At 44.6% G+C, this 27,489-nt stretch overlaps 2 protein-coding genes across 15 annotated transcripts; one reads left to right on the forward strand and one right to left on the reverse strand.

Annotated features, from left to right (window-relative positions):
* On the forward strand, positions 1-8,473 carry FCGR1A (Fc gamma receptor Ia). Its single transcript, XM_064477696.1, is given in 6 exon segments — positions 1-70; positions 468-488; positions 1,258-1,512; positions 5,694-5,945; positions 7,074-7,358; positions 8,136-8,473. Coding segments are annotated over 6 exon segments (1,182 nt in total). The 5' UTR covers positions 1-39.
* On the reverse strand, positions 7,841-27,416 carry LOC105103158 (histone H2B type 2-F). Of its 14 annotated transcripts, none has more exons than XM_064477682.1 (4): positions 26,523-27,416; positions 12,312-12,506; positions 8,885-9,310; positions 7,841-8,239 (listed from the first exon to the last, which is right to left on the reverse strand). In XM_064477682.1, exons 1-3 carry the CDS (start codon positions 26,897-26,899, stop codon positions 9,295-9,297), a joined length of 588 nt encoding a protein of 195 aa, XP_064333752.1. In that variant the 5' UTR covers positions 26,900-27,416; the 3' UTR covers positions 7,841-8,239; positions 8,885-9,294. The 14 variants fall into 14 exon arrangements, with proteins under 14 accessions (XP_064333752.1, XP_064333751.1, XP_064333754.1 ...); XM_064477681.1 differs by having other exon boundaries at positions 7,841-8,523; XM_064477684.1 differs by having other exon boundaries at positions 8,384-9,310.
* Between the last annotated feature and the right edge of the window lie 73 nt (positions 27,417-27,489).

The following is a 27,489-nucleotide window of genomic DNA, read 5'->3' on the forward strand; positions in this document are numbered from 1 at the left end:
TGCTACAGGTCTCACTGCTGCTGTCAGCTTGGAGATAACATGTGGCTCTTAATAGCTCTGCTCCTTTGGGGTAAGTTGGGCTTCGAGGTGGGTAGCTAGAGGGGTACAGGCTCTGGCTAAGGGAACTCAGGACTTCTTGTCTTGTTTTGGTGTCCTAGACTAGAACTCATGAGTATGGAGACAGTTGTATCTGTGCTCCCATGGCTTATTGGTGCTTATTATATCAAAAGAATGGGAAGGGAGACTCCAAGGTTACATTAAGCCTGGAAGCAGCATGTCACAGTAAAGCCTCATCAACAACCATCTGTAGGCTGTTCTGTACCAATGGTACCTGATTTTGGAAAAGCAGAGAAACTCAAGAGGCCTAAGCTGGCTCATCCGAGTCCACGTTAATTGTCTCCCCAGCTCTCCCGTCCTTGTCATCTCCCACTGACCAACTGATGTCTCTGTTCTTTGGTCTCTTACAGTTCCAGTTGGTGGGCAAGTGGGTAAGTCATCTCTAACTTAACTTCTCTTCCTCTGCCACATTCCTGCTTCTGAAGAATGGGTCCCCTTATCCTGAAGAAGTTAGTAAAGAGAGAGGATACAAAGGAGAAAGATGTATAAATTATGTAAAATACTCTATATTCAGAGTATGATTTTTATCAAATCCTGGTTTTTAAGGTTTCTCTCTAAGATTTTCTGAATGAGCTCTGACCTCCTGGTTAAATGCCTAAATAAATGTATGTGTAATAACAAGAAAGTGCCCAAAATTGCAAAACCATGGAAGTAGCTCTGCTGGGTTTTCCAACATCCCCCACACCAGTCTCCCTTAGAAGAAAACTGAGTGTATTTTTTTCCTTCTCAGAGAGAACCAAGCAGTACTGAAGGCTTCAGAGTATGGAGTTCGATGCTAATAAGGCCTGAGATTAACCCTTAGAGACAGTATACTACAGAGGATAAGAGAATCTGCTCTAGTCAGTTTGCCCTCGTTTAAAACCCTGCTTCCTGCTTACCAACAAGGAGACCTAAGCTAGTCATTTATTTCTTAGGACCCCAAAATCTCCAACAGCTAGAAGCAGATTTAATAACAGGAACAGGACTCTCTGCAGCAGGGCCTGGGCACTCTTCGTGGCTAGCTTTTGTACTTTTCCACTTGCCTATTTTCAATCTAATCTAAACACTATACCTTTTCCCCTTGTGCTAGCCACAAACCTTGCCAATTGCTCAGATTTTTCTTTTACTCCACTTGGTCTTTGCTTTTTAATCCCAAAGCAGATCCCACAAAGGCAGTGATCACACTGCAACCTCCATGGGTCAGTATGTTCGAAGAAGAGGATGTAACCTTATGGTGTGAGGGACCCCGTCTGTCTGGGGACAGCTCTACACAGTGGTTTCTCAACGGCACAGCCATTGAGACCTTGACCCCTAGATACAGAATTGCTGCTGCCACTGTCAATGACAGTGGTGAATACAGGTGCCAGACAGGTCTCTCAGTGCCAAGTGACCCTGTACAGCTGGAAATCCACAGAGGTAAGTGTAGCATGGAAAAGGAGAACTGGAAATCACAAGGTCTTCCTTTGTGTTTCCTCCTTTCTAGATGCCAGATGTGTGTGTGTGTGTGTTTTCATTTACCTGAGTATTAGTCTCAGCTCTATGTGTCTACCAGGTACAATAAAGATACTTAAAACATCACATTAAGGTCTTACGTTGTGCCCCCAGAACACCCCAACTAGGGCAGCTGTGAGTAGGGTATCTAGATTAAAACTTAGACCCTAAGATTTTATTATTCAAAATTATCTAGTTTTGGTGAAAAAAGTAATGCCTGCACATAGTAAATAATAATAATTCAGAGAAGTGAACAATGAAGTCTCTCCTACCCCAAACCCCAAGTCCTGTAGTCACCTTCCACAAAAACAAAACCATTAATATATAAAAACTTTTTTAAGTGGTTGGTTGAATACTCTATATACTGTCTTACACCGTACTTTTATTACTTAAAATACTTTGGAGGTCTGTTTATATCAGTGGAGACCAACCCCTAACTTTCTTACGTCTGCTGCGCTATGTGGCTGTGCTGTAACTGGTGTAACCATTCTATTAGTAAACTTCTAGTGTGTTTCCATTCTTTTGCTTTTACAATCAATGCTGTAGTAAACATCTTTATACACATAGTCTAGGGGGACATTTCATAGTATACCTGCAATATAATATTCTAGACATGGAAATACTGTGAGACTTTCAAGTATTTTAAACTTTGATGAATAGAAGCAAAGAAAAACATCACTCCCCACTTAAATGTGTAAGAGGTTTCTGTTTATCAAGAGATGGAGACTGCAGGACTCATTAGGGCAAAATGTCTCATTATTCAGGACAAATAATTGAATTCAGTAGTTTAGTTATTCAAAAGCAATAGGTTAAAACTTCTTTGTAATTGATTAATCAAAAGTTAATCCATCCTGGAGGCAGAAGCAGATTTATGTGGACTAGGTTGCTGTTAGGGAAAATGTGTTTTAATCAAGGATATGTTGAGAGTGTCGGAGGAAGAAATGCTGGGTGCTCCTCATATGTCTCTCAAGACTCTGAGAATCAGTTCCTAGGCCCGAGAGGCGAGGGGGGCAGACCCCTGTTTCAAGAGACCATGTAGTTCAAGGAGCAGCAGAAGTGTTTGGTGGTCCTGGCAACAAAGCGTGAGCCCGGCCTGCGAGGGGCCGCCTGCCTCGCTGCTGCGCAGACGCTGGCACCCCGAGCACCAGTGGCCTACTGAGAGTAGTGTCTTTTACTTTATTTTACATTATATTATATTTTACATGATATACCTTTTTATATTATATTTTAATGTGAACTTCTATGGGAGTATAACATACAAGAAAACTACGTACGCCCCAGTGAATTTTCACAAAGTAAACAGCACCCATGTCAAGAAGTAGAACATTCCCAGAATCACAGAAACTCCCCTTGCTCATCTCTCGTCCCCGCCCCCAGCACTGACTGCTACCACCACGGGTTTTCACCTGGTTTTTAACTTCATATAAACGGACACAATACGACATGGTATGTGCTCTGTGTCCGGCTGCTTTTTCTCATGTTTTTTTTTTTAACATTTTTCATTGATTTATAATCATTTTACAATGTTGTGTGCTTTTTCTCATGTTGACTGTGAGACTTGCACATGTTGTCAAGTTGCAGTTCCCTGGTTCTCATTACTGTATGGTATTCCATGTTTGCTCACTCTGTTGATGGAATCTTGGGTCGTTTCCAATTTGGGCCTCTGACAAATAGTACTTCTGTGGCCATTTTTGTACATGCCTTTCAGTGCACATATATGTTGGAATATATATAGGCGTGGAATTACTAGATCACAAAATATGCATATATTCAGCTTTAGTTTTCCAAAGCGGTTATACCGCATTACACTCCCCCCAGCAGAGTGTGATAGCCCTGGAAGCTCCTTGTCCTTATTAACACTAGGTGTTTTCTGTATTTTTCATTTTAGTCATTCTGGTGCACATGCAGTAGCATCACATTGTGGTTTGAATTTGCATTTCCCTGATGACTAGTGATATTGAGCATTTTTCATATGTTTATTACCTATTTGAACATCCTCTTTTGTAAAGTACCTGTCTAGGTTTTTTGCCAATTTTTAAAATTGTTGTCCGCCTTTTCCTTACGGACTTGTAGGAGCTCTTGATATGTTCTGGATATAAGGTCTTTTTTAAGTGTTGTAATTATCTTCCACTCTGGACTTGTCTTTTTGCTATCTCATTGTTGTTTTCTTTTTTTCAATGAACAAAAGTTCTTAATTTTACTACAGTGCAATACATGAAGGTTTTTGGTTGGTGCTTTCTGTGTCCCATTTTAAAAAGTTTTGGCCCAGTTGGTCAGCAGTGGAGGATCTAACTGCAGTTACACTAGCTCTCAGTCACTTCAGTTAAGTCTGTGTGTGCTGAAACCAGGAAAAGACAGCTGGTTCATGGACCCGAGTCCTAATCATGTGACTTACAACGAGTCCCCATCCTACTCCAAAGTGAAGATGAGAATAGGTTTTAAGTATGAAATTAATGATGTCTGCTAAAAGCTGCAGCCCGCAAGTTTTGAAATGTAATAACCCCATTATTATTTAAGACTAAATATTTTTAATTTCCATTATAATTGGTTTCTTTCTTTTACTCATGAATATTTACAAGTGTTTTTAGAGGGTGGCATTTTGATCAGAATTTGTGTTAAATACATGAGTTCCTTGATGTTTGTTGAAAATTGCTTTGTGGCCTAGTTCATGCTCATTTTTTTTGTATATGCATTTGGAAAATTTTATTTTCCTCAGGTACAGCATTCTATATAAATCCATGAAATCAGGCCTATTAATAGTGTCATTCAAATATTTTATATCATTACCAGTATTTTTGACAGTTTCTGATGAAAGTATTAAAATTTCCCACTATATTTGTGACTTTATAAAGCAAATGGGTCTGTGTGTTGGGGCAGTGCAGTCTGCGAGCACCTTTTGGTTAGGAGCAGGAATAAATGAAGGAAGAGTATTCATTCTGTTTAGAAGAACTATGGCAGCACCAAGACTGTGAGAACCATGCTATATTCAACGCTGGATGCCTGCCTTCCATTCTTAGATGAGTTCTGGATGGGCAAAAAGCACTGTATCTCTTCTCTTTGGTCCTTTAAGAACCTCACCTTCATTTAGTCAAAACAAAACAAAACAAAAAAATAAAGGCGACCTCTTGAGGGTATGTGCCGAGGTGTACATTAAAGGGAGGGCCCATCTGACTTGTAGCTTGTTTTCACCAACTCTATCACTGATTTCACATATGTGAGTATTCCTGTCAATTTAGAACCATTTATATTTCTGGATATGTTTGCCATTATGTGTATTTGTCTTAGTATGTGTGATCCTATTAACAAATTAGTCAGCAGTTAGAGTGTATTAGTTTTCTATTGCTGTGTAACAAATTACCACAAATTTAGCAGCTTAAAACAACATACATTTATTATCTTCCCATGGGTCAGAAGTCTTGGCTCAGCTTAGCTGGGTGCTCTGCTGAGGGTAGTCAGGGTGCTGACTGGGCTGTGCTGCTTCCTGCAGCTCTTCCAAGCCCCCATGGTCACTGGCAGAATTCAGCTCCTCGTGGTTGTAGGACTGAGGTCCCGACTTTTTGCTGGCTGGAGGTCAGCCTCAGTCCCTGGAGACCCCTCCCATGTGGCCCTCACACAGGCCCTCTCACAACATGTCAGCTCACTTCTTTAAGGGCAGCAGGAGTCTCTCTCAGTCCAGTCAGCTTAGTCTCATATAGTGTAACATCATCATGGGAGTGAAACCCATAACCTTCATCATATTCTGTTAGCTAGAAGCAAGTCATAGGTTCCAGCCGTGCTCATGGGGATTATACAAGCATGTGGCTCATTGGAGGCGTCTTAGAATGCTGCCTATCACGTGCAGGGAGCTGTTTTTGTCCCTACCAACTTCTGAGATCTGGAAAGGGAAGATAAGAAAGGGCCATGTGCATGGTTGCTGGTAAGGATTACTTTTCTTCCCAGAAAAGCTAAAGATATTTGAGGAATGGGAGAGAGGCCTCAAATTCAGCAGAGCTCTGAGGTTTGAATGTTGCAGAGAAAAAAGATTTTTAAAAGCCCCAAGGGCCCAGCTTTGGCCTCTTTGTTCCTCTACCATTGTATAAACACATTTTTGGGTCCACATTTTCCAGATTGGCTACTACTCCAGGTGTCTAGCAGAATCTTCACCGAGGGGGAACCTCTGGCCTTGAGGTGTCATGGATGGAAGAATAAGCTGGTGTACAATGTACTTTTCTACCGAGACGGCAAAGCCTTTAAGTTTTCTCCTCGAGATTCTGAATTCACCATTCTGAAAACCAACCTGAGTCACAGTGGCGTCTATCACTGCTCAGGCATGGGAAGGCATCGCTTCGTATCAGCAGGAGTATCTATCACTGTAAAAGGTATCGTATCTGAATAGTCGTAGAGCTGTCATTTTAAGGACCAGAGGAAAACATCATGAATTACCAGTTCAATTTGCAGGTGAAGAAACTGAGCTCCAGAGAGGTAAATTGCCTTACTGAAGGCCACACAGAGACCAGTGGCTAGCTGGGATCAGAACTGAGGTCTTCTGGGTCCCCACCCACCCCATCCATTGCTTTTTCCCCATCAGCAATTCCAGGAGCTAATGTCAAGGCCAGGCCATAGTGAGGATCCATTTCATCACTTTTATTTTAGTTGCAGGGAATAGAGACTCACTCAAGATAAGGAGGAGAGTTATTAGAAAATGACTCAATGCGGGGTGGGGAGGGTATAGCTCAAGCAGTAGAGCACGTGCTTAGCACGCACGAGGTCCTGGGTTCAGTCCCCAGTACCTCCTCTAAAAATAGACAAAACCTAATTACCTGCCCCCCACGGCCAAAAAAAAAAACCCCCCCAATACAGAAACAGAAACAAAAGACAAGAAAATGACTCAGTGGAATCTCATAAAAGCTCCCCAGCCAGGAAGACACCAGGATGTGGTTATACTTTCCGTCTGGCTCTCAGGGGCCACGTGGCCTCTGGTCCCACTTCTCTCTGAACCTCTGCTAACTAAGCAGCTTCTTCTGTTAAGTTTGTGTGTAGCTGTTGTGATTCTTTCATGGCCTTTTATCTTAGTGCTCATAACCGTTAGCAACTTTTTTCTGTCTGAAAAATAGTTCATTCCTATGGGAAAGAAATTATTGTCCTAGATTATCTTTTGAGGCAGAAACACAATGAGTCACTGAACTGGCTAGTGTGTAAGTCAGTGTCCACTCCTGGTCAACCATTACAAAAGGGCAAGTTCGTATAGTAAATAGCATGGCTATTCAGGGAAGCACGGGCTGTGTAGAGGTGCTCTCCCCAGTAGGTGTAGGCAAGCTGGCAACCGTAAGTATGTTTATGAAAAAAACCCAAGAATGGCTCTGCCGGAAGTGGGGAAAATTATGTTGTACAGATGCATTCTCTAGGGGCAGATTTCCCAAAGGAGGTGGGGGTATATCTTGTATTTAAAAACAAAGAAACCTTGACACTGAAGCAGGCAACCCTATCCGCACCCACTTTTTCTTTAGAGCTATTTACAGAGCCAGTGCTGAGAGCATCCTTGCCATTCCCCCTCCTCGAGGGGAATACGGTCAACCTGAGCTGTGAAACAGAGTTGCTCCTGCGGAGGCCTGGTCTGCGGCTTTACTTCTCCTTCCACATGGGCAGCAGGACCCTGAGGAGCAGGAACACATCCTCTGAATACCAGATACTTACTGCTAAAAGAGAAGATTCCGGGTTGCACTGGTGTGAGGCTGCCACAGAAGATGGCAGCGTCGTCAAGCGCAGCCCTGAGTTGAAGCTTCAGGTGGTCGGTGAGTGAGGAACGTGGGAACTGCCCAGCACACGAGGGGGTGCTCCCTTTTCTCCTGTGGGGCTGAGGTCTGTCCAGGGGAGTTCATGGCCCAGCCGGGGAAACGCCTGAACAGGCCTCTCCACTCTTGACTGGAAACTTCACACTCCTCGTAAACTTCCTTAACTTGCCTTCCCTTTCTTTTTCTTTCCTTCTTCCACTTATTTCCTTCCCTTTGTCCCTCCTTCCTTCTTTCTTTTTCTTCATTTTCTCCCCCCCCCCCACCAATAACCTAATCAACAACATACTGAGTTCTCCTCTCTACTGTCACAGAAATGGGGTATAAAGACACTGGGGGCGGCTTTTACCTCAAGGGGCTCAACATGGTAGGCTGGCGAGATAGGGGTTTGGGGGACTGCACGTAAGTACCTGCCCAAGTGTCTATACATGGCTGAGGTGGAGGGACCATGAGCTGCAGAACAAAGACTCTTTGGAGAAAGAAAGTTCATCTTCAACCTAAATTCATTCTAAGCATTAAATGGCATAGAAACAGCAGTTCTCTGTGAAACTAGAAAGCAAGTCCACTGGCAAGACCCTGGCAGTTAAGCTCTTATGAGGAGCCTGCCCCGTGCCCGTCCACTGCAGGGCCCACTGGAGCTCCCTCCAGCCCCTGAAATCCCTGGTGCCTCCACTGGGTACAGACACAGCAGGTCTCAGCCAGCCTTCTCTTCCAAACGTAACTCCGTCAGGTCCCTCTGGTTTCTACACAGCGTTTCTTCTCTGCCGTTTTCCTTTACAGGCCCCCAGTTGCCAGCTCCTGTCTGGTTTCATGTCCTTTTCTATCTGACAGTAGGAGTAATATTTTTGGTGGACACTGCCTTCTGTATGATGATACATAAGGAACTGCAAAGAAAGAAAAAGTGGAATTTAGACATCTCTTTGGACTCTGGTCATGAGAAGAAGCTAACTTCCTACCTTCAAAAAGATAGTCACTTAGAAGAGCTGAAATGTCAGGACTGAGAAGAGCAGCAGCAAGAAAGGACGCACCAGGAGACCCTCCGGGAGGAGGGCGGCGACTCAGCGTCCACAGACGTGACAGCCGCACACCTTCCTCTCTGTGTTAGTGCCGGGCACTGACACCCAGAAGTTGAAAGATACTCGAACTGTGAATCCCATGACATCTGACTCTTAAATAAAAAGCAAATAAATGAGGTGACTTCAGTGGAAGCAAACTTGGACATTTGGTAATCAGGTATGATTTGAAGTGAGACCTACTCTAAAGAAATCTTTAGAAACTTGGAAGTTGAGTCGAGCCTGATTATCCTATTAGGGTATTCTGAGCAGTAATTTCTTTCTGGGGACAGGGTGAAAAGGTAAGTGCGTGCATAGGTAAGAGATTAATGCAGAGAGAGACAATGAGAGGACGGGGTGGACAGAGAGAGGTGGGGGGCAGAATATGAGGAAGACGAGGGAATCGTATAGACCAAGAAGAAGGAAACAGAATCTACAGGTGACTCTGAGTGACTGTGAGAACGAGAGCGCTCGCACCTCCCGGTGCTCAGGATGGTGACTTCAAAGCTCTTCCCTTTTCCGTCCATACATCTTACAGAGATGCAGCGAGTAGCTCATGATGAGAAATGGGTGTGTTGTTTTTGCCTTTTCATTTGAAGTTTTCTCATAACCTCTCTGTGTCCAGAGACACCAGGGGTCCTGCTTGTCTGACCCAGTCCCCCTCCCTGTAGGAAGGGCGAGTGTAGCTGCTGCTTTGCTGAATAAAGTAAACCCGGCTCTCCAAGCGCTGCACCCCAAGGGGAGCCTGCAACTGGGGAGAGGCCATGATGTCCCAAGGCCGCAGCTCCTGCTTCCGGAGGTCCACGTCACCCTTCTGACTTCCTAGATGATTCAGGATACATTACTCTCCCACTTGGGCTCCAGTTTGGAGACAAAATATTTTCCTGCTACTTCATAGCACAGCTGAGAAAAAAATGAAATATGTGGATAAGACCTTGCTAAAGCTTAGGGGAAAAAACCCAAAAATGGTACAAACAAACCTAGCAACATAATGCTAAATTATCTGATTAAAAAAAATGTTACTTATCTGCCCAAGAAGGATGCATCCCCGCCTGGCCTCTGTCCTGGTTCCATATGGCAGGACTCACCTGTGACAGCCACCATCTAGACGTGCCCTCAAGCAACCCGGGACACGAAGCAGACGGGAGGCGCCTCAGCCCACTGCTTTCCTAGTCTGTGGACGGTGAGAATGTTCTTCTCCCCTTCACTTTCAGAAAAAGTTCACTAATTATCATCTCATTAGAAGTGTGACAACTCCAACATTTGTGTTAAAAGAAATGGTCATGTGTAGCAGGAGCTTTACTGATTGCACGTAATGCTTGGCCTTAGGGACTGGGGAGACAGAGAGATGAGAACCGCAGGGAATGAGTTCCAAAGGAAAGAGGCCCAAAGACCCTCTGTAGCGGGACTGTCTGTTGACGATTCTAGCCCGAGGACCCGGGAACTGAAGCAGGAAGTGACAGGCACACTCAGAGGAGAGAGCTCTATTCTACCCTCACTGGGTGGCAAGGATTTTAAGGAAAGGGCTCCCTGGAGACAGGTTGGGGGCAGAAATGGACACAGACAGCACTGTGACCCGGGAAGAGGCGAGGAGCCGGAGCGGGGCCAGTCATTGCTAAAGCAGCAAGTGCCTCCTCCCCCGCTCTCTGCGCTTCCTCTCCACATCCTTCCACACTTGTGTCTTCGCCAGTGTTTTCTCATATGTACTTTAATAATTTCCTGATTGAACGATTTGCACCTCAGTCTATCCTTATTTTTGGTGTATAAGCTGTGCAGAAACAGGTTCTTGGTCCCCCCCAAATTGTGGCCTACCTGCATGTTCCCAAGCCTTGGTGCTGGGTCTGGTCAAGGCCTGGTACCACCTCCTACTTTCTCCAGGTGGGTGTCCAGCCCTCCAGTTTCCCTCGGTGGTTGAGTGCCCTCTCCCTGGCACTTAACCTTATCTGTCTAAGAGCTTACTTCTCTTCATTTTTATTCCATCCAGTACTAGAGACACACAGAGAAATCACCGGATCCTGTTGGGGAGAGAGGCCCAAAGGACCCTAGATCCTGTCTTTCCTAACCATCCTCCACCTTTGGGGAAAGCCTCTGTGTATGACCAGGGCGTGGGGGTGGTCAGTGCCACTGGGGACCAGGAAACCATGGGCAGGAGAGTAAAAGGTTCTCTAGGTCTGCTCTAGAGACAAATTAACAGGTGCCCACAGGGAAACTTTAACCCATGGTCTCATTTTTTGAATCACTAAATCCAATATGCTTCAGACGTAAAAACAAATGCACTGATTAATTTGAATCTGCACACCAGCTTTTCAATTTGCAGGGAGGGCACAGCTGAAAAAAGTCAGAGATGGTTGCTCACTCCAGCCTTTGGAGTAGGACTCTTGGCATTCTAACTGGAAAAGAGCCCTTCTGTTTCTTGTGGTTTGCGTGCCACCACTGGTCAGTCCCATGCCCCTCCACGTACTCCAGATGCCACCTGCAGGCCGTTCTTCAGAATGCCTCTGATTCTCGAAGGCTCCTCTACTGTGTGAACTGGCATCCAGGGAAAACCACAAGTGCCAAAAAATTAAAGACCCAGAATGGAGCCTCAACCAGGGAGGATGGAAGTTAGCCGGTCAATAGCCCCATTGTGTACCTCCTCTGGGAGTGGGGTGCGTCTCACACAGTCTCAGAGGGCCCCCTGCGGGATGGAACCCCAGTCCTCACAGTGGCAACCTGCTCACCATCGGTGCCTCCTTTACGGACTCTCCTCCCTTCCATGTTTCATTTCTCCACTCCCATCACTGTGCTTCCTGAGATGACCAAATGTGTACTTACACCCGGCCTTGGTTTCAGGATCCTCTTTGAGGGGAACCAACTTGATTGCTGTAACCAGGCCCATGCCGGGATACCAATGACTGGCATTGAAATCATCTTTTGTCTGTTGCTTTCATTTAACTTCAGCTTTTATGCACTAAGCATCAGTCTTGTGTGGTAAAATGAGACAAATGGGTGGCCGTCGTTAGCTAGTGAATTCCTGCTCATTCTTTAAATAGCTCTTCTTTCCAACTGTTCTGAGTCTTCCAGGAAGGACGGTGCTCTCCCTCCCCCTTTTTCCAGCACCCCTTTGCTCCGCACACTCATGTAACAACCTTTCAAACAGATCTCGTAGCCTACAATACTAGGCACTTTTTTTTTTCTGGAGTGGTAGGATCATTTTTTTTTAACCTGTTCTTAGTTTTGTTTGTAATTTTTAAAAATATGTTTATATATAATATATAACACATTACATATACACTAATTATGTATTTTATATATAACATTTTTTGCATTATATTTTTAAGGTAAAAATTCCATTTTGATACAACATCTATCTTGTCAGAATGGGATTAAATAGGTCTTGGGGAGTGAAATCGTAACTAGTTACTGTTTAGTGTTTCACTCTTCATGTGGGTCAGTTAAGAATCTTCCAAGTTGTGAGCAACAGAAGCGAACTCTGGCTCCTTGAACAAAAAAAGAGAACCCATGGGAGGAATACGGGAGAGCATGTAGGACCGAAGGGCAGCCTTCGAGAAGCCAGAAGCAGGAAGCCCCTGAGAAGATCCCAGTGCTATAGAACTACATTCTCTCCTTACTCTGCATTTACTTCCAGTATCTTTTCAACCTAAGCTACTCCCCCCATGAGTTATTTACGTAAACCTAGAACTACTGCTCCCCACTAAAAGTGTCCTGACCTGCAGAGAGAAATCAATGAGTAGGTCTTGATCTATATGCTTCCACAAATGTTTCTCCAAAACACTTCCTCAGAAAAAGACAAAAAGCAGAACAGCAAATAGCAGCTCAGGCTGAGTTACCTGGTCTTTTGCTGACTCTGAGTGCCTGGGAGGGCAGTGGAGGCTGAGGCTCCTCGGGACAGTGGGGATCTTACCAGAAGGGATAGACATGCAGACCCAGCAGAAGGCAAACCGGCTCTTGCTGAGAACCCCACAGTCCTCCGTGATGTGTGCGCCCCCCACTGCGGAGCAATAAACCCAACTTGTTCAACCACGAGTGTCTTCCTGGTGATCTTTGGTTGAAGGTGCACTGACAGTAGATTTTAAAAGTTCTAAATCCTGACCAGAATCTGAAAGGAATATAATGAATTGTTTCAGTTTTCATAATCACTTAGCACTTTCATGACCGCCTCCCTGTGATAAGGTTTGGCCTTTTTGATCACAGGTGGATGACTTCATGTTCACACGTACAACAGCTAAGAGCAGGTGACTGTTACACAGGACTGGTGTGAACTGCTCTTCATTGTTTGGGGTGCAGATACGGTCACATCTCTTTATTTCTCCAAATTAAGACAAACCAGTTCAATCCCTTAACATAGGACTAGCAGGAAGTACAGAATCATCCTCGCGGAACTTCCTCCCTCCCTCCCTCCCTCTGGATCTTGAAAGAATCCTTGGCAATTATGCAGTTCAAAAGAATTTTAAATTCTAGTTTCCACGCAGCAGCAGGGGAGCCCTGGTATCATCTGACAGCCATGGCTGCCGCCGCCGCTTCCCCGTGGCCGTGCACGGATGCCGCATTCGCCCAAGCAGACTAAGACAGGGAGCTAGGAGTCAGTGAGGGAAGGAGATTTTTAACTGTGTTTTTTTTTTTTGTACATTTTGGATTTGGCCATATATTCAAAAATAAAAACAAGTTATTAAAAATAGACTATTTGATGCTAAAAGAAATTTATTTCTCATAGTTCTGGTGGCGCGGAAGTCCCAGATCGAGGTGCCTGCAGATCTGGTGTCTGGTGGGAGCCCAATTCCTGGTTCATACACGGCTACCTTCACCCTCTGTCCTCACGTGGGGAGCGGGTGAGAAAGCGACCTGGGGTCTCTTTTTTTAAGAGAATTCCACTCAAGAGGGCTCCACCCTCATGATCCCGCCGCCTCCCAAAGTCCTCCACCTCCTAAAATCACCCCTTTGGGGATTCGATTACACCATGTGACTTGGGGTGGGGAGGACACACAGTCTGCTGCACCTTCTGATGCCCTTTCCAAAAGATAGTTACCATTGGTTGTTTTCTGTCATCCAGAGATTTTTGTGCTTTTATAGGAAAATAGAGACATCCTTCTTTCTCCCTTTGTACACAAATGGTAGCATAACATATACACCATTACACCTCGCATTTTTCAAATAACACATCAAGAGGTAAAAATAAAGAGCCTCTACTTTTTAAAATTATGGCTGTGTGTGCCACAATTTACTTAAGTAAAGCCTAATTATAGAATAATAATAATATTAATTTTCCAATAGATAAGAGAAGCTTTGTCTTTAAAAAGTAAAAAATTACAGGGAGTGGGGCTTCTTCCACAGCAGACACAGGGTCGGTGTGACCAACCATGGCCCCAGAGTCTTCCTATTAATTTAACTGAAACAATATTCTCTTAAATTATTTGTTAAATAATCTGACAGTCACTGGCTTTTATTTTTCCATCATGCCCAAAAAAGAGAATACAGCTGACCTAATCCTAATCTGACTCACAAAGCTTGCGAAGATCTATGTTGAGAAGTCAAATGTCATTTTTGGCATTATTTCCAAGGCAACAAATTGCCTATTGACAACAGACTGCAATTTCATGTTTTTCTTTAAAGGTTATTTTCTACTGGAGATGTAGAGACTTACTGCCTAACCCCCACTCCCAAGCTTTTGACTTGCTGCCAGCTGCAGGGACCCGGCCAGCAGACAGGCCACAGTGACCACGTGTGGCAGGGCCAGGGCCCCCCTCAGCTGCGGAGGGCAGCCCTGCCCAAGCGCCCAGCCCAGGGCAGCCCGCACGTGGTACCCAAGCGAGGCACGGATACACAGCACCTCAGCCAGCATGGGACTCTGACTCATTCCAGAGAACCCGACTCACTGTGTTGGCTAAGGTTTTGTTGGGTCTGCATTGCAATTCAACTGCCCAATCCGGCTTCCTTCCCTTTCCAATCCCTTTCCCATTCTATTCTTTGATAGATGTTGATCCTTTATACAAATCTTGCACCCTAAGCTCCATCTCAGCTCTGCTCCCTGAGAGCCCAATATGCAATGCTTCTTATAGTGAGTGGTCTGAGAAAGCAGGTAGTAGGATAAGGTTTTAGAGATGGAAAATTCACCCAGGCAGTGGGCAATGAGGCGCAGAGAGCCCTTGGCACAAAGTGGCAGTTCAGTTGTTAAAACTGTCCCCAGTGGTAAACTGGGAATTGTCCTTGTGGAAGGGAATGCACCAGCAATTGCCATGGACCAGGTATTTGAGGTCTCTGGAGGAAACAGTGGACAGGAGGATAATGGAATTCAGTGACTCCAGTAAAGCACCATTGATGCTCTACAGAGAGACAATGAGCAGCTAAGGGAAACAAGCAATTGAAAACTAGAGAACTTCTTTGGCTGCCGGCATGGAAGGAGCTCTCATCTCCTGTGAAGTGGAATGCCAAGGAAAGCCAAGCACTAAGGCCAGGCCAAAGTCCAGGGGCGCAAACTTCAAAGAAAGTCTGAGGCCAAGGCCCCATTTGGGAGACCTGGGAACCTAACAAATGAGGCATCTTGTCAGATTCCCCCAAATTTTGACCCCCAATGCTTCTAAACCTTTTGAGCCTCCAAAAGTGGTCCACTCTTCTCTAATAAGAGCTAGCACTCCTCCCCTGGTGGATCCAGATGGCATGGGGTGGACGATGGGGACATGGAGGTGTGCTGCCCAAACCCCCAACAGGAAAGGGCTCGACAGCCAGCGGCAGGGAGTGCGCTGCAGGCAGCCCCCCCGCTGTAGTTAATGCCTTGCCTTTCTGGGGGCTGCCCTGCCGCCTCTAAGGTCACACCCTTCCTGGAGCCCCCTGCACATCCTGCAGGAATAAAGCAGGCTATTGTCATGAGCAGTGCTGCTCCAGAGCACCCCAGCGGGTCAGGCGAGGCTGTCAGGCTTTCACCTCCGTCTGAGTTCCCCCTCTGCCCAATCCTACGTCCTCACTCTTCCTTTCACAACGGTTCCTGCCTAATAATTGTCTTGCACCCCAAGCTCTGTCTCAGCCTCTGCTTCCAAAAGTACAGCCTGAGCATTTTGCATGCCATTACAACAATCTGTAAAATCTCTGGAGTCTTATAAGGCTCGTTTGTTCAAAAAACACTTCTAGGGACACATTTATTTTAACAAACAAGTTGGTAACATTAAAAATATGCAGCAGGCTCCGTTTTGCACAGGAGAATAAGCTTGGTGTTCCTGTGAATGTTCTTGGTTTAATACTTTATTAGATTTGATTTTGTGAGCTGGTCTATGGTGCAAAGTGTCCTCTCTCCCTCCAGCTGTAAGGGAGAGGGACCATCTTCATTTATTTCTCATTATACCTTTAGGAATTATGAAGGCTTCCATTTTAAGGTCAGGCTTTGGAATTTCACTAGTTAGAAGCAAAATACAAACCTGCTAATTTTATTTGCTGAAATCAAGGAATGCGTCAACAGGATTTTACTCAATACTGGTAAAACATGGATCATACAACCGTTTATTCTGGAGTCACTGCCACTCACTAATGTCATACATGTGGATTGCTTCGCTCACCAACACGGGTGTCCTGTAGGAGGATATGAACCCACAGGGATACGTAACGATGTTCTGATGGGTACACTGGCGATTTAGTTTAAGGGAGTCAGCTCCCAGCGCCCAGTTTCCATACACACCTTTTCGTTATGTTGCACTGACTACAAACATGCCTGCTCTGTTTGAAGCTGGTTCATCTTTTCTACCTCCTTTTCCCTACTTACCCGTCTCCCAATTTACAAAAGAAAGGCATATCTCTCACCTATCCCAAATCATCATACATTGCCCTGGGGATAAAAAAAAAAAATCTCTTGAGTGTACCAAAGAGACAAAGGAACTATAAACCAGAGGTAAGTTTTTGTGTCTTTATCTTTTACTTATGGGTGTTAGGGGCAAAGCCAGGTATTAGCAAGGGATACGTTGGCCCATGTTGGCCAATCCTAGTATATTGTAGAGAAGTAGGGCAAATTTTATGACAATTTGTATTTAACCACACCTTATCTCACCTAGAGCAACAAACTTATCCACAGCTCTGTACCTGAAATACACATCTGCAACTTGGGCTGTATAGGAATAGGCCAGAGTATGTTAAGGATCGAACAACTCCAAAATCCTAGCACCTTCAATCAACAAAGTTTTGTTATTCATTCATATTGGACTAGGGTCAACTGATGGGGCTGAAGGCAGCCAGCTGCTGTGCCAGAGTGAGAGATCAGGAGCATCTCAAAACCAGGAATTAAATGCTCAGCGGAGAAATGACACACAGCACTCTACTTCCAACTCATTGGTCAGAACAGTTGCATAGCTCCACCCAACCCCAGCGAGGATGTAAAATCCTAAAGTAAACTAAGGCAAGAAGCTGGCAACACTGTGCATATAGCATAAATGTTATCACAGAGAGTATTTAACATATGTAAAAAGCATGCTGGGAAATATCCACTGACTTCAAAGAGCAGTCTTCCTGCATTTTCACCATCCTCAGTAAAAGGAAAGAGCTGATCTCATTCACCCGCGACTCAGACTGTTCCTCAGTTAAATATTCTGCATGATTTCAAAAAGGAGTGGAAAGTTCTTTCACTTCTAACAGATCAACATTACATCTTCATGTAAAAGGAATGTATTGAAGGTAAGTTGGTGTTTTACAGTTTCTTGATCAATTTAGAAGAAATTGTTTCATTAACTTTTACCAAGAAAAAAAAGTACTAGATACTGTAAATCCATATTCGTATTTTTACTTGGTTTCAAATCTGCTTGCTGTCGCTCATGAATCATTCCTATTCCTGAGTTGTGATAGTAGATTCTATTGTAAACAGCTATTTAACAACTGTCATTAATACACTTACTTATAGCTCCACACTTACCTGGTGGAATTTGGCTCCTGGATGGACAGACCAAGGTGGTAGCTCTCGAACCCGACTGGGCGGAGGCGTTGTGCTCCGAGCGTATCTCGCAGAAGGCCGCTGGCGCCACCTTGTGGTCACCTGTGCACATTGCGACCCTAGTCGCCGCCCCCGCCGGTGCGTGGGGTCACAGCATCGTGGAGGCTAGCAGCCGCACGCTTCCTGCAACTTCCCCCCAAAATCCTGTGAGAAGCATTTGCTTCCCCAGAGCTGGCAGGGGCAAGAAATTAGGTCTGGTCACGTAGGCGGCAGCGGCGACCGGCGGGTAGAGGAGAGCAAGGAATCATGCGTGTCTGATTCACCCCGGTACCCAAAAGAGCGCCCAACTCTTGGGCTGCTTCGCCTAAATCCCGACGTAATTGCTGGGGGTCGCCAAGTGAGAATCCGACTCCCGAGTGGGCCCCGCAGGCAGCTGCAGGAAGCAAGCATCACGTGAAGCCAAAGCTTTGGTGTTGGTCGGCGGCCTCCCGGAACCGCGGAGCTTTTTACCAATTTGTAGGCCAGCGGGCGTGGAGGGGCGGGGAGCGGCGGGGAGCGGCTGGGAGCCAGATCCTGCCTGTGGACCGGGTGACGGCGCCACCCGCTGGCGGCCCAGTGCACCTGCAGCCTGGGCAGCCGAATGGCGCAGGGGCTGCTGGGAGGCGCGAAGCCGAAGGGACTTTGCCCAGGGCTGCGGCCTCCAGGGAGACCCGCACTGAGGGACCAAAGGAAGGGGAAGGTGTTACCGAAAAGTTCATGTGCCCCACGCACCGTGAGGCGAAACAAACTGAGACGTTGGAGTTTGGAGCAGAGAAATGCTTATTGCAGGGCCAAGCAAGGCGGACAGGCGGCTTATGCTCCAAAAACCAGGAATCGGATGGTTTTGGAGAAAAGCATTTACAGGCAAAATTTGCAGCGATTGCTGGAGGGTGTGTGACCTCCTGATTGGTTGGTGGTGAGGTAACAGGGCGGAGTTCCAGCAATCTCGCTAAGCAGGCACTCTACCTCTGAGCTCTGCCCTCCCCCCTGCTCTAGTTTCCTGACTGTTCCTCCCTGGTCTGACTCCCCTCCCTTCCCTGATTAGCTACTGTTTAAAACTGCCCTTTGGAACTCAGGGAAGGTCAAGGAGGCTGGATGAAGCCTATTTCCTACAACAGAGAAACAGGGGACAAGGAAAGAATCTGCACTAGGGAGGAGTCCACAGGGTCTCGATGTTTCAACCGGCACTAGCTGTCCCCACGAGAGTCAAGAAAAAGGCAGCAGGAGGCGGCAGCAGAGAGGGAGCAGGTGGAGACTGCCAGACGGCCCTCTAGTCAAGCGGATGATTCCCTGCTGGTTCTGATACAAGAAAAATGGGGCACAAGGATGGTCTTGTCCCAGGTCTCGGGCGAGTCCCTGGGACGAGCCCTGCCAAGTGAAGGTCCTTGGCTTCATGCAGGAAAGAATCCAAGAGCGGGCCACAGCTGAGTAAAAGTAGATTTATTCAGAGAGATACATACTCTATAGACAGTGCAGGCTGCCTCAGAAGGCCAGGGAGGCCACGAGGTGTGTGTGCGTGCGTGCGTGTGTGCGTTGGGGGGTGAGGGGTGGGTGGGGGGGTATTTAGTTTAAAGTAAAAGTAGATAAACAGAGTGCAGGCCATCTCCAAAGGTGAGAGAGCAAGAGGCCTAGGAGATGCATGTTCCATAGGCAGTGTGGACAAAAAATACTGCCAGCCGTATCAGCAAAGGGTGCTGTGGCCATCAAGTCACCAGCCGCTACTGCCTCCCTCGACAGTGATCGGAGGGAACTCAAGATGCAGACAAGCAGGCAGCTGGGCCTCTGCTGCCACCCACAACGGTGCCTCCTGGGGGAACTTAGGATGTGGAAGAACAGGACCCTGGCCCTAGATAGCTAGGTGATTGTCAAAGGAATGATTTCAACAAGCCCAGACTTTTGCACCTTCCCAGACATAGAAAAAGCACTAAATTCCTTAACTTGAGATGTCTGGGTTTCTTTAATTAACAGTAATCTTTTGATATTCTGAGTACCTGGTCTTGGCTGCAAAAACTCCCATATATCCTGGCTCCTCTCTTCCCTAGGTGGAACAGTCTCTTAAAGTGATTTGAGAGGCTGCCTCCTGGGTTCGAGTCCTCAGAAAGTCCGCTGAATGAAACATAACTCTCAGCTTACAGGTTGTGCGTTTTATTTCAGGTGACAGCAGGATGCAGGCCATCTAGAGAGGCGAGCAGCCTCAGAGCATGGGGTCCTCTAGGAAAATGAGATTGGCACCAAGGTGTGGGGGTGGTTAAAGCAAAAGTAGATGCTCCATAGACTGCAGGCCGGCTCAGAAAGCATGAGAGTGACCACGAGGTGCAGGCTTGATAGTTGTCATTGGCTCAGTAATTTCATATGCTAACAAGTGGGAGGATTATTCCAAATACCCCTCTGGGGAAGGGGCTGGGATTCCCAGGAACTGAGCCATCACCCACTTGTTGACCTTTTATGATTAGCCTTGGAAACTTTATGGCACCTGCAGGAGTGTCATTTAGCATGCTAATATATTATAATGAGCATATAACGAAGCTCAGGGTCTACTGGAAGTCAAATTTTCTACCATCTTGGGCCTCAAGGTCTACTGGGGGTTGAATCTCCTGTCACCTTGGTGGTAACTGCTGTGTCATTCTTTTAATGGTTGTGCCCTACCCCTTCCCTCTTGTCTCAGTTCCACCACCATCAGAGCCAGCAAGGAATCCCCGGCTGTTAGAACCATCAGGCCAGTGGGCAGGAAGCCTCCTGGCTCCTCAAGGGATGTTCTGAAATTCACTTAGGAACTGTGGAGCTCCACCCTTAAGGGTCCGAGGCCTATCCTATCCTGGAGAACAAGGCCCCAGAGCTGGTAGTAAAGGATGTTAACAAGGAGTAGCCAGTAAGGTTAAAGAAATAACAGGAAAGAAAGCATCTCAAGAAAGAGTGATCAATTATGTCAGATCCTCCTGAGAAGACTATTAGATTTGGAGTAGGATTGCATTAAATCCGTAGATCTTTTGGAGGCGTGGGTGGTGGTGGTGGTGCCAATTCTGACATCATTACAATGTTGACTTCTCTAACTCATGAACATGCTGTCACTCTCAACAACGTCACACTTTTCTCTCTAGAAGTCTTATTCATCTTTTTAGATTTATTCCTAGGTCCTTCATTTTTGTGAGTTATTGTAAATGGTATTAAAATCTTAAGTGATTACCACCAATGTCATAGTTACAACTGTATAAAAACTGAAGGACCCTAAGCAAGCTGTACATTAAGGTTGACAATGGAAAGCAGGATATCAAAAAGAAAACACAAGTAAGTTGAAAATTTGGGCTTCCACAAGTTCTTTTAGGTATAGACGCCTTTGTTAGTGCACACTGGCAGTGAAATTGGAGCCAAAGAATTGTTTGCTGTCCTTTATTCCTCATATCTTTGTATGTTTCTAAGTATGGAGTCAAACCCCCCCAAAGGGTAAGAAGTTCATCTTTCTGCCTTGGCCTCTCATCTCCATATCACACTAAGCACATGTTATTCCTTAACCCTTTGACTTAGGATGGAAGAGAATAAATTGAGAAGCATGTGGTAAAGGGAGAGATTCCCAAACATGGTATGTGAGTTCATGGAGATAGAAACTCTCCAAGAAAGGCTAGGATAATTGATTTACACATTTTGGAGAAGTTCCCCACACATGTGTTCTCTGAAAAGATACTTTCATTTTGAGGAAGAAATGGCATGCTCTCCAGTGAAACAGCAATCATCTGGAGTCTGGCTGTGACTTTGAGGACAACCAACCTTTCTGGACTAGCATGTGCAAATCATTTATAGTGGGAAATACTAAAGTTCCAATGATTATAAGAGTAAAACGACTGTGACTATTCTTCCTGGCAGGAGGAAATTATTCTACATACACGGACTTACAGGCCTGAGTCTTTTAGATTGAGTTGGCGGATAGAAATACAACCATATACAATCGCCCCACAGCAGCACAGAGATGTCCAAGTAAACGCATTTGACCCTTCCTGGTGGTGCAGAAGGGTGTTGGGTTCTTAAAGTCTTCTGAGTAAGACACTGTATAGTGTGTTAGGAAAGGGTGCAGGCTCTTAAGACAGATCGTCTCCCAGCCCTGCTCTTTGTCAGCACTGCCACTAGGGTAAGGTTTTTGAACTTTCTATGCTTCAGTTTTCTCAGCTTTAGATTGAGAGTAATAGTAATGCTTACTTCATAATGGTTTTTTGAAAGGTAAATGAGTAAATACATATAAAATTCTTAGATTATTGCTTGACACAATGTTAGTTGATGTTGGAAGTAGGGAATGCCTGTTGAGGGCTATGGAACTTTTTCATCTCTAACGTACAGTGGAAATACCTACTAATTCAATCTAGTTTACTGAACATATGTTGCATTTTTCCCATCTTCCACCCCAAATTCCTAGAAGTGATAGAAAATTGACCAAAAAAAATGGCAGATGGAATAAGGGTGAAGAGTGTAAGAACAGGGAACTATGTTCAGTATCTTGTATAACCTATAATGAAAAAGAATATGAAAACGAATATAGGTATGCGTATGTGTGACTGAACTGTTATGCTGAATACCAGAAATTGACACATTGTGAACTGACTATACTTCAATAAAAAAAAAAAAGTACAAGAATAAACATCTTGGAAATTTTAAATTTGGTTACTAATGCAAAAATTCAACAGTAGGACTAAGTCCAGAATAGAATCAGTATAGCTGGAAAAAATGTGGGAGCTGAAAGATGAAGCCCAGAGATTCCCCCACAATGTCAAATAAAAGATACAAAGATAGAAAATATGAAAAAAGTTATATGACATGGATGATAGATTCAGATGTTCCAAAATTCACCCACTAGGAGTTTGAGGAGAGAATAGAAATAATGTAAAAAATAAAATATAGGTCTACCAAATAAAGCTCACTGCTTGTGCACTGCACAGCCTCAGGAGCACCGTTTCAATTATAATCTTTGTGAACAGTGTCCCCTGCAGCTGTGCAGTGCACAGCCCAGCTGTCATACATGGGGCTCCTGAGCGAATGAAAGGAGACTACTTCACAGAATATGTATCTGCAGACGGCAAGGTCTCATTAAATGCAGCTCATATAGAGATGAATTAAAAGTACCTTTACCTAGAGACATGGTGATAAAATTCCAAAACACAAGAGTTAAGGAGAAAATTCTAAAAACACTCAGAAAATTCTTACAAAGATATAGGAGTCAAATTTATGTCAGACTTCTCATTTGGACAACATTGGATAGAAGACAATGAATCCATATTCTTTTAAATCTAGGGAAAATAATTTTGAAGATAGCTCTGGGGCAAAGCTGTGTAATGTATGTTACCTGTCCCATGTGAATGTAAACTGTTCGCGATTCAGATAGAAATGAGTGTACCCACCAAATCATCAGTCACATACCACATACCTAAGGCCGTGTCAGCTTGCTCTAGTAAAGCTCCCGTGTCTGGCATGGCAGCTTACAACTGTGGCCACTAATGAGCTGAGCTTGCAGTCACCTCCAGGGTCCACCTAAATTCAAGGGCCAGGCTGTTTAATAAAATACAGGCATTATGGGGGCCACTTCCCTCCTTTAGACTTGCACTGTCTAGCATGGTAACCTCTAGCTACATGTGGTGATTTAAATTCAAATTAATTAAAGTTAAAAATTCAGCTCTTGTCACACTAGCTGTATTTAAAGTGCTCAGTAACCACATGTGGCTTGTGGCTGCTGTACTGACAGCACAGATACAGAATGTTTCCATCATTGTGCAAACTTCGATTGGACAGTGTGGATCTTTAACGGATGTGATTACTCTCTGCCATCAACCCTAGTATACAGTATTGGTTTAGATTTGCTATCTTGGTTGGGATTGATAGGAAGAGTCCCCAACAAAGATGCTTAGATAAGCAAAGTCCCTCTTACTCCATGTTCCCAGTGCAGCAGGGAGAGGAGTGAAGCAGCCCAGGAAAGCAAGCACGCGCTCCCCGGCGGGGAGTGATCCTGTAGTGGATACGGGTACAAGTTCACCAGTCTGCCCTTCTCCTGCTTGTTACTCTACCTGTTAGGAGTCTTGAGTAAGGAGACATGCCAAATGTGGTAAATTTGCCTTTTAGATCAATTTTAGGAAGGGCACTAGTTTAAAAATGAGATATTTGTCTGAAAGTCATGACAGAAGATTAAACTGTCATTTTTATAGGTTTCTATGCATATCACAGTCCATTCACCAGCCCTTGAAAAGATGGAAAAAAAGACAATCAATCTCAATGACATTTGACCTGACCCAGGCCACGCCCATTTCTACAGCTGCAGCACTCCCAGGATCTGATATTTAAGGCTCCTTATCTTAATATCACACACTTCTGGGATGCACCCTCCCCCCAATCCAACCACTTCCTTGTTTGCAACACTGGAAAAGCAGTACTTCAAACTAGGCTGAAAAAGCTCTACTCTAATCTCATTGTTTTGGTCACAAATATAACATTCATTGGCTCAAGGGAAGCTGTCAAGTGCAGTACTTTATCTGCTCCTCTCAGAATTTTTGAATGTCTAACAGTTATTGTAACTGGGCCAATAATTATTAAGAGCAACTAAAAGCATTCCAGGTTAAAGGAGCAAGAAAAAAATTAGGAAAAACCGGAGGAAAAAAAAAATCTCATTGGAGTATTTGAACCTGCCATCCTCACACCAGTTTTCTAGTGTTCTATGCTCTGGGGAATCGTCAACAAACTTTGAGAGCTATTTTGTATCAGGCACTGGGATAGCCTTTGTGAAAGATCTCAAGTAGTATAAAAAGCTGGACCCTACCCTCTAGAAGACAAACATAAGAAAACATAAAGCCAATGAAAATGAAATTTAGGAACAAGGCTACAGAATTCACAAAGCTACACTATTAACTGTAAATTCATTGTGCAGAGAATAGAGCCTTAAGAGTTAAAATGAAAAAGACTCCCCCATGAACAAAGATAGGATGGGAAGGCTTCACAGGGTGAGATCTGAGCAAGAGTTTAAAGAACTGGCAGGATGATAGGCTCTGAGGAGCCTAGAGAATGACAAACTGTACAGCGCAGAAGACTGACACAACCAAAGCACAAAGGAAGAGAAATCCTTTAAGATGCATTAAAGGCCGCTTTAGCTAGCTAGAGGTCTGGGGGAAATGAGTAATTGAAGAAGGTACATTTTGGCCTGTTGGTAGAAGGCTTTTGGTTTCAGGATAAGGAGTTGAGGCTTAATCCTTTAGTGAGTGGATAAATGGGCCAACTGACAATGCTTTAATAAATCTGAAAGATGGTGAGAAACATGGTCCCTAGTCCTCAGGGAGAAGAGTCCCTGGCCTTTAGGATCCTAGCTAAGGGGAACAACAGACTGACAGGTTGACTGGCTACAGGACACACCACCCTGGCCTTCTCATTCTTAGGGTGATTTTTTTTTCCCCTATCATAAACTGTACTGTATAATGGTTTATCTTCTTTCAACTGGAAATTTTAGGTTCTCAGCTGAGTCATCTCTGGTAGCCTCCAGGGAAAGATGACTCACAGAGAATCTCAATTTCCCAGTGAAAAAAAGAAATCAGATACAGCCCACTTTATACAACTTTTAATTGGATGTAAATTTGAACTCCTACATTATAAATTACTAAACTTCATTTTAAGCACAAAGTCATGTAAATTCCCCCAAATTTACAAAGAATGGCTTAATTTCCAAGTTTGACTGTCAAGTGAATTAGAAACTAAGATTTTCCTTTTGCCTCAAGAGTATATTTTATTTGGTAAAAATATCCAGCCTTTTGTGAACTTGATACTGCTCTAAAAAAAAAAAAAAGTCTATTATTTAAAAAAAAAAAAAAGTCTATTATTAAAAAAAAAAAAATCCAGCCTTTGTCAGGATTAGTCTTGAGTTATGCAAGATTTGAACTGAGAGGGCTTCAGAAATTTATACTTGTTAATTGTGCTCTTTTGTATATATGACCCCCAAATCTATTTTTTAAAAATACACCTGAAAACACTAAAACCCACTTCCCCTAGAAGCGACCTTATCAGAAAGCTTTAGGAGAGGCAACTGAAGTATGTTTAGAAAGCATGGAGTGATTCTCACAACCAGGAAAGTTTGTTACAGAACCAAGACAAGGTCCTTGCCCTGGAGGAGGTAATTTTCCTGTGGAATTTAAATAATCACAGTAAATTATGAACTGCTCAACTTCACCAAGGGCAACAACACTGGCTGGGTAGGGACTGGGGAAAGGTTTGACCTAAATAAAGATTAAATCCTGAAGGGCCAAAAACAAAAAAACCCAAAAACCCTGAAGGTAAGGGAAGTCTTTGGGCGCTGGGTCTTTCAACCTTGGCGCCACAGTTGACGTTATGGACCAGATAATTCTTGGCTGTGAGGACTGTCCTATGCAGCCTCTGTGGCCTCTACCCACCAGGTACCAGTAGCGCTCCTCCCCCCACATGACAATTAAAATTGTCTCCAGATATTGCCAAATGTCCCACAGAGTTGAGGGGCAAAATATAGTTGAGGATTGCTGGACTCGAAAGAAGTTAAGGGAAGCTAAGTTGAGATTTACAGACAGGCCAACATACATCACCTGGCTACACTGAGAAAAGTTTGTGACAGACACCTAGAGGTATATGTTAAGAATATATATAGACTTTAATAAACGGCAGGGACTAGGGAACTAAGAGCTCTGTGCTCTAGAATAAAGTAAATCCTAGTTTGTTTACTACCTTAATAGTAATAAAAATTTAAGACTCTAGAAACATTTAAGGACAAACAGATGAAACAGTAGGACAGGCTAGTCATCCTCCCCCACATTAAAAAACAAAAAACCAAACTTCTGCAAAAGGGGGTCACTTTCCCTGCTATCTGTACCTAGGCTCCCATTGAGGGCTCAGACTAGGTAGGAGCCACATTGAGAACTAGTTACTCATTTATACCACAAGAGTTGTACTGCTAGGCGACACTACCAGACTGTAGGAGGATCCAAATTTTAACAGCCACCGCAATATTCATCACGGTCCCAAACGAAAACCAAATTCAAGTCCACTTACGACCATAGGCCCACCCCACCTGACCAAAAGCTAACCAACCTTCTACCAAGTGTTTACAGCCACTTTCTCTGATAACTTAAGTGGCTCTGAAAAGAGCCTTTGGGGTTAAGTAAATATTCTATTTCGTCCCTTGCGCGCTCTTACTTCGAACTGGTGTACTTGGTGACGGCCTTGGTGCCCTCGGACACGGCGTGCTTGGCCAGCTCGCCGGGCAGCAGCAGGCGCACGGCCGTCTGGATCTCCCGGGACGTGATGGTCGAGCGCTTGTTGTAATGCGCCAGGCGGGACGCTTCGCCCGCGATGCGCTCGAAGATGTCGTTGACGAACGAGTTCATGATGCCCATGGCCTTGGACGAGATGCCGGTGTCCGGGTGCACCTGCTTCAGCACCTTGTACACGTAAACTGAATAGCTCTCCTTGCGGCTGCGCTTGCGTTTTTTACCGTCCTTCTTCTGCACTTTGGTGACAGCTTTCTTGGAGCCTTTCTTGGGAGCAGGAGCAGATTTCGCTGGATCCGGCATTTTTGCACGAAGATAAGCAACACTCTACTAGAAGCAATCCCAACTGCGGCAAATGGCTTGGTTACGTGCTACTTATAGAGCCTGCATGCAAATGAAGACTAGCACAGTACTGCGTTTTTATTGGTTAAAATCCAATAGTGTCGTCATAGGGGTGGAGTCCATGCAAATAAGGTTCTGTTCGCGCTTCCTTAGTGGTCATTAGAACAGAAGTCATGTTAACCAATCAAAACGTTCCATTTCACACTGACCAGTAAATTATGTAAAGTGTAGTTTCATGTTTGGGGTCTTTTGCTAACTTTCATTTTTGTTAACTTGCATACGATGTAAATCTGAAGCGCCAGCTAAAGATAAGTTAACATTCTATTTTTGTGTCATTTTACTCTATACTTTGTGGAAGTTTGCTTTGTTTTGGTTCTTGAAACAATACCTCAGCTCCCCCCCCCCCTTTTTTTTTTAACGGTTTGCGCAGCCTGTCTTATGCAGTAAGATGGGATCTTACATACTCGGGACTCAGCACAATGTCCCTTGCCCCCAGTCCTTTTTATCAGTTTTAATCCCAACCAAATATTTGGGGATCGAGGATTTTGCCA

The sequence above is a fragment of the Camelus dromedarius genome, chromosome 23 (genome assembly GCF_036321535.1).
Source record: "Camelus dromedarius isolate mCamDro1 chromosome 23, mCamDro1.pat, whole genome shotgun sequence".
Lineage (NCBI taxonomy): Eukaryota > Metazoa > Chordata > Mammalia > Artiodactyla > Camelidae > Camelus > Camelus dromedarius.

Excerpts from the sequence above, each read along its gene's own strand:
- LOC105103158 (XM_064477682.1), bottom strand. The coding sequence starts at position 26,899 with ATGCCGGATCCAGCGAAATCTGCTCCTGCTCCCAAGAAAGGCTCCAAG. Across the intron at positions 12,507-26,522 it reads ACCAAGTACACCAGTTCGAA|ATTCTGGTCAGGATTTAGAA; the intron begins GTAAGAGCGCGC and ends TATTCCTTTCAG.